This window comes from Myotis daubentonii, chromosome 3 (assembly GCF_963259705.1).
Source record: "Myotis daubentonii chromosome 3, mMyoDau2.1, whole genome shotgun sequence".
Taxonomy (NCBI): domain Eukaryota; kingdom Metazoa; phylum Chordata; class Mammalia; order Chiroptera; family Vespertilionidae; genus Myotis; species Myotis daubentonii.
This window is the reverse complement of record NC_081842.1, coordinates 110,975,491-110,991,834: the sequence shown is the minus strand read 5'-3', so window position 1 is coordinate 110,991,834 and position 16,344 is coordinate 110,975,491. Positions and strand designations below refer to the sequence as shown.

Genomic DNA, 16,344 nt, shown 5'->3' with positions numbered 1-16,344 from the left:
GGCGCATCCCCAGTGGGAAGTGTGCAGGAGGCAGCTGATCGATGTTTCTCTCTCATCGATGTTTCTGGCTCTCTATCCCTCTCCCTTCCTCTCTGTAAAAAATCAATAAAAAATATATTTTAAAAAGCCAATGTTGGAAACATCCACTGATAATGCCTGTTGTTTTACTTTATACTTAAATTACACAGCAGAAAATTATGTTTATTAATAGTTTAATGTATGAAGGAAACATCCAGATTTCTGAATATGAAGGTACATATCTCACATTAATTTAAGTCTACATAAAATAGAGCCTTTATACTGACATATTGAAATTTACTTTCTTCTTAGCTTTTTCTGTTATGTAAACAATTGTACATTTATTTGCCATTCTAAAACTTCAGGATCAAGTTTACATAATTTTGCTAAATTTCCGTGTTTGCGCAGAAGCAGTTTACAGTACTAATACCAACCAGTCAAAGAACAGCTTCAACAAGAAAGTTATGTCCAAAGGGGAAGAGAGAGAGCAAAAAAGAAAAATGGTAAGAAAAATGTTAACTAAGGTAAAACAGATATGATGATGGGGAATGGGAAGTCACAAATATTCACAGAAAATAGGTCAGTTAGTAAGTTCTTCTGCAAAAAGCCTACACACTTCAGTCAAGCACATCAGTAGAATGATTTGGGAGCATAAAAACAGTTTTCCGGCCACTTGTGATTTCCTCTGTATGAAAAGAAATCTGCAGTCTAACAAGCTGATCTTCATCAGCCAAGCTGGTTCATATGCACATTGTTCATTTGAGGTGCCCAGGGTCCAGTCCATACCGTTTGAGGGCCATTATTTTCTGTGGAGCTTGAAGCCATCTTTATTAGGGAGTCCCAAGAGGGGTCTGCAGCATGAGGGCCATTAAATATGGGTCCTGCAGCACCATCAAGAATAGGTTCTACTGAAGGAATCATTGCATACAAAGAAAAAGGCATACCCCCAACTTTAGGAAAGTACATGTATCCTGCATGAACATGCTAATGGAATGTACCAGAAGGAGTTACAATTCCTATACTCTCTTGCTCCATTGCTTGATGCTGTGAAAACACTCCTGGATCAGACATTGGTCTATGAATCATAAAATTATCCATCCCAGGGTTACACCAGTCAACTTTGTGTTGATTGCCACCAATCCCTTCAAAAGACCAGATGCCACTATGCCCTACTGATGTGGACAAATTACTCCCAATAACAGATGAAGCTGAAGTTCCAGTTTGCCTGATACGTGCAGAACATTCAGTCCCAATAGTAACTGGAACTTTCCTGTCCTCAGAGATGTTGCTGGGCTTTTCTGACCCTAATTGTACTGATGATGGGGCAGACGAAGGTACACAAACTCCAGAGGATACTGACTGTGCAGGGGAATCATTTGATGCTGATGAACCTGGGGTCAACAAACTAAGTGGAGAAAAATGTTGTCTATTAAAGTTAGCAGCTGTGGGTGCTTTTCGAAGGGGTGCCCCAGGCCCATACATCTGACCTCCTGAAAGGTTTGAGGCAAAGTTTCCCAAATGTGTAGAAGGTGTTACAGAACCATATGGCGAGTCCATATTGACAATACCTGAGGGACTTGGAGCAGGTCTCTGTAATGGTGGTCTAAAACCTGGAGCTTTGGAAGTATCAGATTGATGTAAAGGATCTGAATTTGGCAAATATGAGGAGTTTCCTGATAGCATAGATTCTGGTGTTGACTGAGATGAAACAACTGATCCTCCCCAGGAGGCATGAGAAGTAGGACTGGTTTTCAAACAATATGCTAAAGGGCCCAAATGGTAAGGGTGCACTAAAATTGGGAGCAATAAGCTTATTTGCTGGATGTACTGAATTTTGACAAGCACTTTGTGTACTTAAGGTCAAAGATAGCTGAAGAGAAGAGGGAACACTGTGAGGTCTTTTAATGTGATTGACACTGAGGACTGCAACAGATGAATTCTGAACTGGAGCTAGATTCTTATGAGGGGCAGTTGTACCATGAGAGGGTGGTCTAATAGCAGGGGTTTCCATTTTAGGAGCAGGCTTGGAGCATCCCATTTGCGTCCTGAGGCATGGGTAAGTCACTGGGGCAGTAGAAGGCACTGCCACCGGAGCAGAACTTGTTGCTAAAGGAGGAACAGTCATTCTAATCTCCGAAGGAGGAACCTGAGACTGCTGAAGAGGTGGTCTTGGCTCCTGAGAAACAGATGCTGGAGTTTGTTGCTGAACAGAATGAACTGATGAACTCCCAGAACTGCTGCTGTTTGAAGGTCAACTATTTACTGTTTCTACTACTGGAGGACTACCTGCTTCCTGTTCCGAGGAAGATGCCCCTTTATTTGTAGATGCTGTTCCACAATCCAAAGGGATATTTCTAGAAACCCCTCCTGGCTGAGCTGGTGGTGATGGGGAAGATGGGGATGATACTGGGTAATGTTCTTTGGCAGTCGGCATGGGATATGTGGAATTTGTGGGTGCAGTGCTGTTGTTGCTTGCTGTGGTTGTTATCATTGTGGTGGTGGCATTGGATGTCTTCACAACTGTGACAAAAAGCTGCCTTCTGACAGAAGGTGAACTTGGACTGCCATTTGTAGGTGTACCAAGCACCGTTGAAGCTGATGAACTGGTTGTAGTTGTTGGACTTGAAGTTAAAGAACCTGCTGAATTCACCTGAGAACCACTGCTATCCTGATTGCTATGGCAAGACACCATGTGAGGCTTAGGTGAGTTAGTAGCTCTGGCAGGGCTCAAAGGCCTGACAGGAAAAGGACCCCAAGTGGATTGAGCTGGTAGAAAAGTACCTCCAAAGTGGGTCATGAGCAACCTGGCTGGACGGATCTGCTGGAAAGTCTAAGCAGCAAGCAAAGCATGTGCAAACTGTAGAGGAGGATATGCTAATGGAAGAGAAACTGGAAAACCAGGCTTCACATTATTCACTGGGTTCTTAATGGTTTTGTGAGTAGATGCAGAAGAAATTCCAGGCACAGTGAGTTCTGTGGCAGTTTGAGATGTTGATGACAGAGCTACAGTCGTCATTTTAATTCCCATTAAGGAACTTATAGCAGCAGTGGTGGTAGGTGCTGAGGACCCTATTTTGGAATTTACTGAGCTTTTCAAATGAGTCTTTGGAATAAGTTAATCAATTTCTTTATCTGGATCCTTGATCAGAGCATTGATCAACTGAGTTTCTTGTCTTGTTGTTTCAGTGCCACCCCTTATAGTTATTATCTGGTCTCCTGTCTTGTCTTTCTGCTTATCAATGTCTATGTGTGCACCCGTGAACTCCCGAATAGCATTAATATTACAGCCTCCTCTTCCAATCACTCTGGATATCACAGTTGATGAAACAGATACTTTCTTTGACCTTTTTACAACTTCTTTCCATCCTTCTTCCCTCTTTTGTCCTCGCTTAGGACTTGCTACAGTTAACTTCCCATTTGGAGAAGAAAGGAGAGATGGACCCAATTTTGTGCAAGTGGATAGAGAATTACTGGTCACTTTAATGACAGTCTCTGACAATTTTATTGAAGCCTTGCCAGAAACAGATTTTCTCTCCTCCTTTGGAAATGTAACCAGAACTGATGGCTGTTTCTTGTTGGTCACAGTGGTAGTAACCACAGCAGGTGAATGATTGTCACTTTTTCAGCTGCTATTGCTGTTACTACTTTCATCACTGCAGCTGGAAATCTTCATGTTACCATTGTCCCCACTGTCGCTGGTACTGCTACTTTTTGACTCTCCTCTGTTCACCTTCTCTGGCTGACTGTATGAGATTGGTAATGGATCATCAAATATAATTTGAACGTTTTCTGGAGTAATTTTATTTTTCCTGTTTTTCCTCTTTGAACTGGTTGTAGTTATGGTATTATTTCTTTTACCATGGGAACCTGCCAAAGTTGTCCAGGTTGCAGATACACCTATAGTAGTAGTGGTTGTGGCACTTGGGGGCTCTGTCAAGACTTCAGGCTCATCTTCAACTTTATGCTTTTCTTTTTCTTGAGCAGCTTGGAGTTCTAAGTTCTCTTTATTTTTTGCTTCAATTTCTTCTAGTTTTCTTCTTTGCTCTTCCTTTTTCTTTCTTCTCTTCTCCTTCCGCTTTTCTCCTTTGGCAACCAAAGCCAGCCTCTGACTTTCTTCTCTTAACGGGGAATTGACAAGATCTGGGTTCTTATTTTCTTGAAGGAAAGATTTCCATTACGAGTCAAAGTGTAGAAAAGCAAGCAAGACTTTATTGTTTTCAGCAAAACACACTTAGAACAGTGAAATAAGGAAGGGCATAGAAGAAGCAACAGGAGAGCCTAGGCTGGGTTTCTTTGGCTTACAGGGAAGTCAGAGAAAAAAAGAGCCTTGGAAACAGGTTCAGATTACCTTGGGAAGAGCTGCCACTGCCAATTGCTTCCCTGGTTCAAAGTATCCTGAGGTTCCTTGGAATTTAGGAGATAGGAGCCTGTGTGGGGGAAAGAGGGGCAAGGGAATCCAGTCATTTGAAGTTTAGATAGGTGAGGCTGTGGAGTTAATTAATGATAAAATTGCAGTAGGATTAGGTTAGGGTTAGTGATAGCGCTCTCTGTCATGGCCATCTCTTCATCATCTTTGCTGTCTACACAGGTTTTTAGTATCTGAAATAATCCATCTCAATAATACAATGGAGTTATTCTAGCTGGTACATAAGTCAATTTTTCTTTTCACAGAGAAGCTAATTACTTGCTTGACATTACTTTATTGAATTACTGTGAATCTACTATGTGCCTGACATTTCAGCAGGCAACAGGGAAACAGTGATGAATAAAACAGACACAATCCATCCACACAATCCATGTTCAACGACTTTATAGTATATCTTGTTGGATGTAAAATACTTTTTTTGAAGACATTTCCTGAGCCTCTACTCATGCGCATGAGTAGTACTGCACACATGCACACATGTACTACTATAAAGAAACACATGCACACACATCCTATCTAATAAAAGAGAAACATGGTAATTAGTGTATGACCTCTACCCTTCCTATTGGCTAATCAGGGCAATATGCAAATTAACTGCCAGCCAAAATGGTGGCCGGCAGCCAGGCAGCTTGAAACTAACATGAGGCTTGCTTGCTTCAGTGACGGAGGACTCCAACGTTCCCCACCTGCTGCTGCAGGCCTCTGAGCTGCAACTCTAAGCAACCATGTTACAAATATAGAAGCTAAACAAAACCGCAGAAACCTGCTTTAGTCCGCCGGGCTTCAGCCAGCAGGATCACAACGTTGTTTCAAATACAGAAGGTAAACAAAGACCAGAAACCTGCTTTCAGCACTGGAGGCCTAAGAGCTGGAGCCAAGCCTCAAAGCTAAAGCTGGGCCAGATAAAAAAAAAAAAAAAAAAGGAGCGGTTGGGAGCTTCAGTCACCCACCAGCCTGAAAACAGCCCCCAGCCCCTCACCCAGAGTGGCCAGGCACCCCAGTGGGGACCCCCACCCTGAAGGGTGTGTGACCAGCTGCAAACAGCCATCATCCCCTCATCCAGGCTGGCCAGACACCCCAGTGTGGACCCCCAACCTGATCCAGGACACCCTTCAGGGCAAACCAGCCGGCCCCCACCCGTGCACCAGGCCTCTATCCTATATAGTAAAAGGGTAATATGCCTCCCAGCACCGGGATCAGCGTGACAGGGCAGCGCCCAAACTCCCTGATTGCCCTGTGGCTCTGTGTGTGACAGGGGGCGGGGCCACAACCTCCCTATCTGCCCTGCTCTGTTCGTGACAGGGGAAGGCGCCCAAACCTCCTGATCAGCCCTGCTCTGTGCCTGATAGGGGGGAGCTCCCCAACCCCCTGATCGGCCTGCGGCTTTGTGTGTGACAGGGTGCAGCTCCTCAACCCCCTGATCGGCCCTGTTCTGTGTGTGACAGGGTAGAGCGATAACTTCCCCATTGGCCCTGCCCTGAGTGTGAGAGTGGTGGTGCCCCAACCCCCTGATCGACCCTGCTCTGTGGGTGATAGAGGGCGGCACCCCAACCCCCATCCCACGGGCCCTGCTCGGTGTGTGATGGAGTAGAGCCATAACCTCCCCATCGGCCCTGCCCTGAGTGTGACAGTGGCAGCGCCCCAACCCCCTGATCCGCCCTGCTCTGTGTGTGACAGGGGGCGGTGCCCCAACTCCTCTATCGGCCCTACTCTGTGAGTGATAGGGGCGAGCTCCCCAACCTCCTGATGGGCCCTGCTCTGTGCGTGACAGGGTATGGAGCCCTAACCCCCTGATTGGCCCTGCTCTGTGCGTGACAGGGGGTGGTGCTGCAACCTCCGCATCGACTCTGCCTTGAGTGTGACAGGGGGTGGTGCCCCCACCCCCCAATCGGCCCTACCCTGAGCGTGACTTAGGGTGGCATCGCAACCTCCCAATCTGCCCTGCTCTGTGCATGACAGGGGGCAGTGCCCCAACTCCCCAATTGGCCCTGCTCTGAGCCTGACTAGGGGCTGCACCTAGGGATTGGGTCTGCCCTCTGCCACCTGGGAGCAGGCCTAAGCCAGCAGGTCATTATCTCCTGAGGGGTCCCAGACTGTGAGAGGGCACAGGCCAGGCTGAGGGACCCCCCTCCCGCCTCGAGTGCACAAATTTTTGCGCACCGGGCCTCTAGTAATATTATAAAGAAGCACCTGCACACACATACTCCTATAAAGAAGCCCAATATATATGAGAAACAAAATCATCTTAACTTCCTTTTGGAAATCTATAACTACAAATTAACTATGCTGGTACGATAGTCTGAATAGTTCCATCTCTCAAAGATGTTCACATGCTATTTCCCAGAACCTATAAATAAAGGGTGTCCCAAAATTCACTCAAGAAGTAATTTTGATAGAAAATACAGGTTTATAATTAAAAATTATAAATTTTTTATAATTCTTAAAGTATACAGTATAGGGTTATGTATGGAATAGCATATCAGGTAAATGGCCTCCACAGACTTGCTGGCACATACATACTCTTTTGTTGTTGCCTGAGCAGCCGCATTTTCAAAGAAAAATGAATGGTCCGATGATGCCTCCAGCCCAAAATCCGCACTAAACAGTGACACGTTGTGGATGCATTTGTTTCTCAACAATCACTCATGGATTTTATGAACCCCAAATGCCACAATTTTGTTGATTAACCAAGCCATCAAGATGAAAATGAGCCTCATCGAAATTCAGCCACATTTATGCAAAACGGTCATGGAAAATTTCAACAAAAGATTGCGTATGTGCCAGCAAAGTCACGAAGGAAATTTACCCAATATGCTATTCCACACATAACCCTATACGATATTCTTTGTGAATCAATAAAAAATTTATAATTTTTAATTATAAACCTGTATTTTCTATCAAAATTACTTCTTGCGTGAATTTTGGGACAACCTTTATTTTACTTTAAATGGCAAAAGGGACTTGTGATGTGGTTAAATTTGGAGATTGCCATGGATTATCTTTGTGTACCTATTGTAATCTCACAGGAGAGTCCTAGCCGGAGACCACCTCATAGCAACATTGGCAATAAAGTTAAACAATGAACTTGGAAGTCCATGGACCTTGGGCATTAGCAGGGCTGACGCCAGCACAGATTGCTCTTGCTGAGATTGTGGTGTCTCACAGCAATTTCCTGACCTCATAATCTTTAAGTAAATGTTTAGGATAAGGACACATGTGTAATATCTTAATCAATAAAGAAAAAAAAAATGTTTACTGAGCTTTACTGACATTTACTGACTGTTGATACTATCTGCTTATTATGTGCTCTGCCTATGTGTTTCGCTAAGGGCAAATGTGTAACCAAGTTGAATAAAAACATGCAAGGCAAAGACTCGTGGTCCTTCTTCCCAAAAGAGGTTCCACCTAGCCCCCATGCTTAAAACTTATTTTTTGTGTAGTGTCTTCATTGTGCATCAGCCCTCCTCCAGGTCCTCCTGAGCCCGCTATGCAGGTACTGGCAAGTGGTGTCCAAACAGTGACTTAAGGAGAAGGTTCGTCTGAGAGGAGCAAAATGAAAGTGGAAGTTCACTGAACTCACAAGCCCAGGCCAACTGCGGAGTCACGACCATAAGTGGATAGAGACTTTCCTGAAGTTAGCCATGCCATCATGGGGCAGAATTCGAGTAAATGGGAAAAACATTATTGTAGACTTTGGCTTTCATACTCAAGGATAAGGGAATTAAGGTGTCAGAGGATACTCTCTTACAGTTTTTGCATATTATCATAGAACATCATCCCTGGTTTCCTGATGAGGGTACGTTAGATGTAGAGTGTTGGGAAAGAGTAGGACAGAACTTGAAGAGAGCTCATCAGCAGGGGAAAAACTTGCCTCCAAATTGTGAACAGATTAGACTTTGTGGAAGAAGAGCCTGGTGGGCTTTATCAGCTAAAGGGGATCCTGATGGAGTATTTATTAAGTGTATGCAGGAACCTACTGAATCATTTTCTGATTTTGTGGCTTACCTCACTCAAACAGTGAGAACACAAATACAGCATGAAACAGCAGGAGACATCATGATTCAATAATTAGAATATGAAAATGCCAATGATGATTGTAAGAAATGTCTAACACCTCTGAGAAAAAGTGGTACTATTACAGAAATGATTTGAGCATGTCAGGATGTAGGATCAGGCACTTTTTGAACAATGCAGCTGCACCCTTCTTGTGTCCTAAATGCCAAAAAGGAAATCACTGGGCTAATTAGTGCAGATCCAAACTTCATAGAAATGAGCAGCTCTTAAATCAAGGCATACGGAGTGGCCAGCCACAGGGAAACAGCCAGAGGGCCTTCCACAACCCCATCAACAACAGGGGGTTTATGCCCTGCAAGGCCCACAGTGGATTTCCTCATCTGAGCCACCCCAGGGAGTGCAGACCTTGATCTTACCAGCATAGTAGCAGTCATTCTGACCCCTGACATGGCTCGGCAAGCTGTTCCTATAGGAATTTTGGGGCCTGTACCACCAGGAATGTTAGGATTAATCTTAGGGAGAAGTGGAAACACTTTGAAAGGATTAACACTTTTGCCTGGAGTCATAGATTCAGATAATGAGGGAGAAATCCAGGTAATACTAGAATGCAAACACATTATACAAGTTACCCCAGGACAAAGAATTGTTCAGCTCCTACTCTTATCTTATATTTCAGCAGGGTGAGGTTATAAATAGAAAATGAGGAACATAATGATTTGGGAGCTCAGTTATTTATTGGGTACATGAAATTAGTAAAACCCGCCCTATGATTAATTTAAGAATATAACGAAAACTGTTTAAGGGTTTAATAGACACTGGAGCTCATGTCAGTGTTTTTAGTAAAGAATTCTGGCCTCCAAATTAGTCTATGGTAGAACCTATGGGGTCTATTATGGGGGTTGGAATTCCTGATAATACTCAACATAGTGCTGCAGTGTTAAAGTGGCAAGATGAGGAAGGACAAACAGAATGGTTTCAGCCCTATATAGTTTCTGGAATTGCAGTCAACTTATGGGGCCGGGATGTTTTGGAGGGTTTACAAACTCGTATTATTACTGGCAAAGGACAACAGTTAATAACCCAGATGGGATATCAAGCTGGTCAAGGTTTAGGAAAAAATAATTAGGGGATTAAAGAACCCATTTAAGCTAAAGGGAACCCAGGAAGACAAGGATTAGGATATTAACCTTTTAAGGAATTGTCACTGATCAGTCTCTTAACCCCCATGCTGATCCTATACAACGGAAGGATCCTATACAATGGAAGGAATATATGGGTGGATCAGTGGCCATTAACCAAGGAGAAATTAGGTCATATTCATGAATTAATACAGGAAAAACTGGAAGCTGGTCATATAGAACCTACCAATAGTCCTTGGAATATTCCTATATTTACAATACCTAAAAAGGCAACGGGAAAATGGCGGTTGTGACATGATCTTAGAGCAGTTAATGCTACTATGCATGACATGGGAGCTTTGCAGCCTGGACGTCCCATGCCATCTCAAATACCTCTAAATTGGTCTTTTATAGTAGTAGATCTCAAGGATTGTTTTTTCACCGTTTTCTTGGCACCTCAAGATAAACAAAGATTTGCCTTTTCAGTGCCATCCATTAACAATGTAAAACCTATGAAAAGATATCAATAGAAAGTTTTACCTCAAGGAATGGCCAATAGCCCCACCTTGTGTCAGAAATATGTTGCTCAAGTTATCCCACCATTAAGAGAGAAATATCCTCAGCATTACATTATCCATTATATGGATGACTTGCTCTTAGCAAGCCCACAGGAAAAGCAGACTTTAGCAAAGTTTACCCAATTAGAGAAGGAACTCCCTAAATGGGGCTTAAAAATTGCTCTGGAAAAGGTACAAAGAGAAATGCCTTTCAAATACTTAGGAACTGTCCTAGCTGGTTTGGCTCAGTGGATGGAGTATTGGCCTGCGGACTTCAGGGTCCCAGGTTTGATTCCAGCAAGGGCACATGCCTGGGTTGCAGGCTTGTGCAGGAGGCAGCCAATCAATGATTCTCTCTCATCATTGATGTTTCTGTCTCTCTCTCCCTCTCCCTTCCTCTCTAAAATCAATAAAATATATTTTTAAAAAACCACGCAAATACTGAGGAATCGTAATTGAAAACCAATGTATTAGGCCTCAAAAAGTAGAAATATGAAAGGATTGCCTTAAACCCCTAAATGACTTTCAGAAATTATTAGGGGACATTAAATGGTTAAGACCTTATCTAAGAATCTCTACAAGAGAAATAACAAATTTATTCAATATACTTATGGGTGACTCTGATCTTTCCTCACCCCAAACATTGACAGATGAAGCTAGGGAGGAGTTACTAAGAATTGAGCAGGCAACCTCCTCAACCCAAGTAGCACGGGTACAGCTGATGTTGCCTTTATTAGGACAGATTAATCCTACTACAAATAGTCCCCCTGGGGTCATCTTAAAAAAATAAGGACTCTCCTGACATTATTGAGTGGTTCCACCTAAGGCATCAATCCTCTAAAACTGTGGTTACATACCAGTATATAGAACTCATAGCTCAATTAATATCTCAACTCAGAAAGCGCTGCAGGCAGCTTATAGAGGAGAAGAGCCACAGTGCATTTATCTTTCCCTCACCAGGAAGCAGTTAGAAACTTTATTTCAGACTGATTTGAATTGGCAAATTGGAATAAGTAGATATTCAGGGGAACTCATACCCCTATTATTATACCAAAAACAAAAAATCTAAGCAGGAATCTATTCCTGGAGCATTAACGATTTTTACTGATGGCTCCTCTAATGGCAAAGCTGCTTATCATACAGTAAATTCAGACTGAGTCATCCAGACTAGTCACACTTCTGTACAAAGGATTGAATTAGAAGCTATCAAGGCTGCACTGCAGGATTTCCAGGAGCATCTCAATGTATTTCTGATTCTGCCTATTCTGCTGGCCTAGTAAACAGAATTGAGACTGCTCGATTAAAATGGCTCAGTGACCAAAGTCTATTTATACTTTTTAAACAGGTACAGCAAAGACAATATCCCTTTGATATTACTCATATCATGGCTCATACCACCCTGCCTGGTCCATTAACAACAGGAAACATATATGCCAATCAGTTAGTCACTTTGTTACAGCAAGCCACAGAATCTCATCAGCTTTTACATTGGCCTGCCAAAATGTTGTCTAAACAATTTTTGATCCCTAGATAGCAGGCTAAACAGATTATCAAGGAATGTCCCACTTGTATGTTACATCTGCCTCAAGGGCCTAATACAGGATTTAACCTTCAAGGATTGAAAACGGACCATATCTGGCAGATGGATATAACACATTATACTCCCTTTGGACATCTTGGGGCATTACATATCTCTGTAGATACCTTTTCAAAGGTCCTTTGGGCCCCTGCATCTACAGGGGAAATAGTGAAATAGGTCATTAATCATTGCCTAGCTGTTTTGCCATATGGGAATTCCAAAAATTATTAAAACTGACAATGAACCTGCATACATAAGCTGTCATTTACAGCAATTTTGTACAAAATGGAAAATTCAACACATTATGGGAATACCATACAATTTCCAAGGACAGGCAATTATAGAACACCAACATCAGTGGCTAAAATCCCAACTTGAAAAACAAAAAGGAGGAATACTAGAGAAAACTCCTGTAGGTAGACTACATTAAGACTTAATTACCTTAAATTTTTTCACTTGTAATGTTGATGGTAAGACCCCAGTGGAGCTACACTGGTGTCATGATGCGGCAAAGGAAAAAGGCTTGGTCAGATAGAAGGATCCTGAGTCTGGTTTATGGAAGGGTCCCGACCCATTGTTAACATTTGGTAGAGGATATGCTTGTGTATTTCCAGAAAACTCCTCCAAGCCTGTGTGGATTCCTGCAAAGAACATCAAACTTCAACATGGATCCACAGGAGGAACTGACCAAACTAATGAGGACTTTGCACCTGGAGCCTCAACCTGTACCTGTGGCCACAATCAACTACTCTGGACCCAGATAACAATTATCCCAGGCAAACTTACAAACTGGTTCCTTACAAACTGGTTCCTTAAAAAAGACATGGAAGAATTCAATCATTTTCATTGGATCTCCCTACATTTGCCTCTTAGCCTAACCACTATTGTCTGTCTCATTCTTGGTCTTGTGTGTTTAATTCTAGTCTGCAGATGCAGAGTGAAAACTGTTAAAAAGACTCAAGCCCTCCAGATGGCATACACTTTTCAAGATTTATTAAGAAAACAAAAAGGGGGAGATGTGGGGACCACCACATAGCAGCATTGGCATTAAAGTGCAACAAGGAACTTGGAAGGCCATGGACCTTGGGCATAAGCAGGGCTGATGCCAGCACAGATTGCTCTTTCTGAGATTGCAGTGTCTCAAAGTGATTTCCTGACCTGACAATCTTTGAGTAAATGTTTACTGAGCTTTACTGATGTTTACTGACCCTTGATACTATCTCCTTACTACATGCTCTGCCTACGTGCTTTGCTAAGGGCAAATGTGTAAATAAAGTTGAATAAAAACAGGCAAGGCAAGGACTCATGGTCCTTCTTTCAAAAAGAGGTTCCACCTGGCCCCCATGCTTAAAACTTATTTCTTGTGTAGTGTCTTCATTGTGTGGCAGTCCTCCTACAGGTTCTCCTGAACCCACCATTTGCCGGGGTCCAGCCCCAGCAGGTCCAGGGGTCCCCAAAGGTGTGGACGGAGTCGGCGAAGAAGGAAGGACACAGTGTTCAGTTGATCAGCAGCCTAGCCAGGATCTCTAGCCAGGATCTCCAGCCAAGTTCTGGTCTGGATCTCCAGCGAAGTTCTGCTTAGGATGCCCAGCCAGGTTCTGTGGCCATGTTCCCTCGCTAGGTTCTCCAGCCAGGTTCTGTCCAGGTTCTCCAGCCAGGTTCAGTCACCAGGTTCTAGTCAGGTTCTCTTGCCAATTTCTGTAGTCAGGTTCAGTCCAGGATCTTTTGCCATGTTCTCTCCAGTGAAGTTCTTCTGTCTGTAGGTTCTGTGTAGGTTCTGTCTTCTTGGCTCTCTTCTAAGTTCTGTCTCTTTCTGTCTTGTTACATCTGTATTTATACCAGTTGATTCAATCCTATCAATCTCTATTACAAAGGTTAGGGCGTTTCTTATCTCCATTCCAGGGAGTAAAGATTATGCAGCTTAAGCATGATTGTTTGTAGTTAAAGTGATTAATTACCCACCTGGCACTTAGTTAAGGGTTTTTATTCCCTCCCTAACTTCAGGGGAAAATCCCTACCTGGGGAAACAACCTTTCTCAGAGACCTTGGTTAAAACACATAGTGCCAAGAAGGTGAGCAAACATATTAAGAACAGTATGCCATATATGCCAGGTCCCTTGAAACAGCAAGCATGGACCGGCTCCCGGCAAATTCCCCCTTTTTTATTTTTTAAAAGCAGGCATTAAAAAGAAAAACCTCAAATGCTGACCGGCTCCCGGCAACCATTCAGGTTGTGGCAAGAAGGCAGTGTTGTGACAGAAGCTGAGGTTAGGGTATTGCACAGAAGGGATCATGACTCAAGGAGGGCAAGTGGTATCTAAAAACTTTGAAAGTCAAGTAAATGAAATTTCTCCTTAATGCCATCTTCTTGCCTTCTGCATCTTTTTAAACCTAATCCCAATTCTGGCCATTAAGCAGCTCCATCTCTACGCAATTCATGCCCAAGGTCTGCTTAAAGCTGAATTGGTAAATTCATCTTATTCCACCAATTTGAATCTTTCATGTTCCAGTGATATTCAAACAGTACTTGAGCTTTCAGAACTCAATACTGTGCTTTGTAATTGTTTTCATGGCATCTGGAGTATCCATTATGCTGCTGTACCATATTATAAATGTCTAAAAGAACAGGGGTTATATATACTTTGGGTTATTTATCATGCTGATAGGGCGCCCGATTTTCTCACATCATAGCATGCATGGAAAATAATAGAATTCACAGAGCACACTTAAGTAAGTGTATGTTGTTGTTCCTGGACAGGTTTCTGGCTACCCCAGCACATGCCTGAGGGTCCAGTCAAAACTTGGAAGTTAACTCAAAACATGGAAGCTGAAAAAATTTCCTAGGTATTTAGTAACCCCTGTGATTTAATGGAGTTCAGGTCACGTTTGCAAACTTTGCTAGTTGACCAGGAATAATAAAAGTACTGGAATTTCTAAAATAAGATATATATATATGACTGTCAAAAAAAGAAATAATTTATGCTTTTTAGGACTGTAAATCATAAACTACTTTTACACATAACTTCATGACCATCACAAGAAGCCTGTGAGATAATAGGCATTATTGCTGCTATTGTATAAATGAATAAGCTCAGATTTAGAGGAGCAAATTATTTCCCAAAGTTATCAAGTGGCAGAGCCAGACAAAGCCTAGCATTTCTAGTTCATTGTCCTCCCCACCATGATTAATCAATGTCCCCAAATCTTATAGTGATGTTTCTAAAACCCAGATAAAAATAGAAGCAAACTCATTTCTTTAAGTTTTAAATATAAGCTCAGAATTTTATATTCTAAGATCTGGGTGTTTTATTTTCATTTCAAATAAAAACACATTAAATAGTATAAAAATTAACATAATACCATGGTTTTTATTTTGAAGAGGGATTTTAATATATTTTTATTGTTTCAGAGAGGAAGGCAGAGGGAGAGAGAGATGGAAACATCAGTGATGAGACAGAATCATTGATTGGCTTCCTCCTGTATGCCCCCTACTTGGGACTGAGCCCACAACCCAGGCATGTGCCCTGACAGGAAATCAAACCTGGGACACTTCAGTCAGAAGTCTGATGCTCTATCTACTGAGCCAAACCAACTAGGACCATAATACTCACTTAGGTGAAAGACCCTCATGTATTCGCACTATTAAACATAAAAGTTTTTGGAAACTAATAACACCCACTCTGAATTGGTGAAGTATACTCAGCGGGTGAGACAGTTTGAAGCCGGGAAGTGCAGAGTTCCCCTGGAAAGGTAAAAACCAGGGATCTGGGAAGGAAAGTTTGCCAGACCTCTGAGCCCAGAGGGTCAGAGGGAGACCGCGCCGTGTCTCTTGGGACAGGCACAGCCCCTGACTGGGGAAAGGAGATCTGTGGGACTGTTGGCGCTGGGGGATTTGAGATCTGGGTTCCGTAATTACGGAGGACTGAGCCTAAAAGGGGCAACCTGAAGCGCTGACAAGACCATGCAGTGCCGGTAAGAGAGGAGCTTACAAAGACTCAACCTTCCCCGTTTCTGCAGCCGGCATTTGTGTGTTTGTTTTCACTGAACCCGGTTCATAGGACATTTCGGATACAAACACTCACCCATGCTGAGGAGTGGGAGAATGTGCAGACGAGTGGAATCTGGGAAGAGGCTGGGGCGAAAGGGGGGGCCAGGAGAGGTGGCAGCAAATTGAGCGCTGAGTCACCCCTGAGCCCAGGACTTGGACAGCTATTTTCCCCTGAGGACATAACTCCTAACTCCTCCCTCAGGCCCCCAGGCAAAGAATACAGCCACACCCAGATTCCACCCTGAATGAGATGAAGGATTAAAATAATCTGATTAGTCCCTGGGAGTTAACAGGGTCTGGCCTATAGAGAGGTTTTCAGTCCCATCAACAACAACAACAACAACAACAACAACAACAACAACAATCAAAGACATTCCAGAAAACTGGGATCTTAAGCCAGCCAAAGGAATGACATTTCAATTTTTCATTTTTATTTTTTATTATTATTTTGTTAGCTTTTTTTTTGCTTCTTTCTTTGTTTTCCCTTTTTTTGTTTGTTGATTTTTTTTGCTTCTTTCTTTGTTCTCCTTTTTTTTTTGTTTGTTCCTTTATTTCCTACTTCTTTTCACATTACTTTTTCAACC

General features: G+C 42.8%; 1 protein-coding gene across 1 annotated transcript; it reads right to left on the bottom strand.

Annotated features, from left to right (window-relative positions):
* Nucleotides 1-229: 229 nt before the first annotated feature.
* Nucleotides 230-15,798, bottom strand: LOC132229682 (ankyrin repeat domain-containing protein 17-like). Its single transcript, XM_059686204.1, is given in 3 exon segments — nucleotides 230-1,764; nucleotides 1,766-4,173; nucleotides 15,795-15,798. Coding segments are annotated over 3 exon segments (3,432 nt in total). The 3' UTR covers nucleotides 230-744.
* Nucleotides 15,799-16,344: the final 546 nt, after the last annotated feature.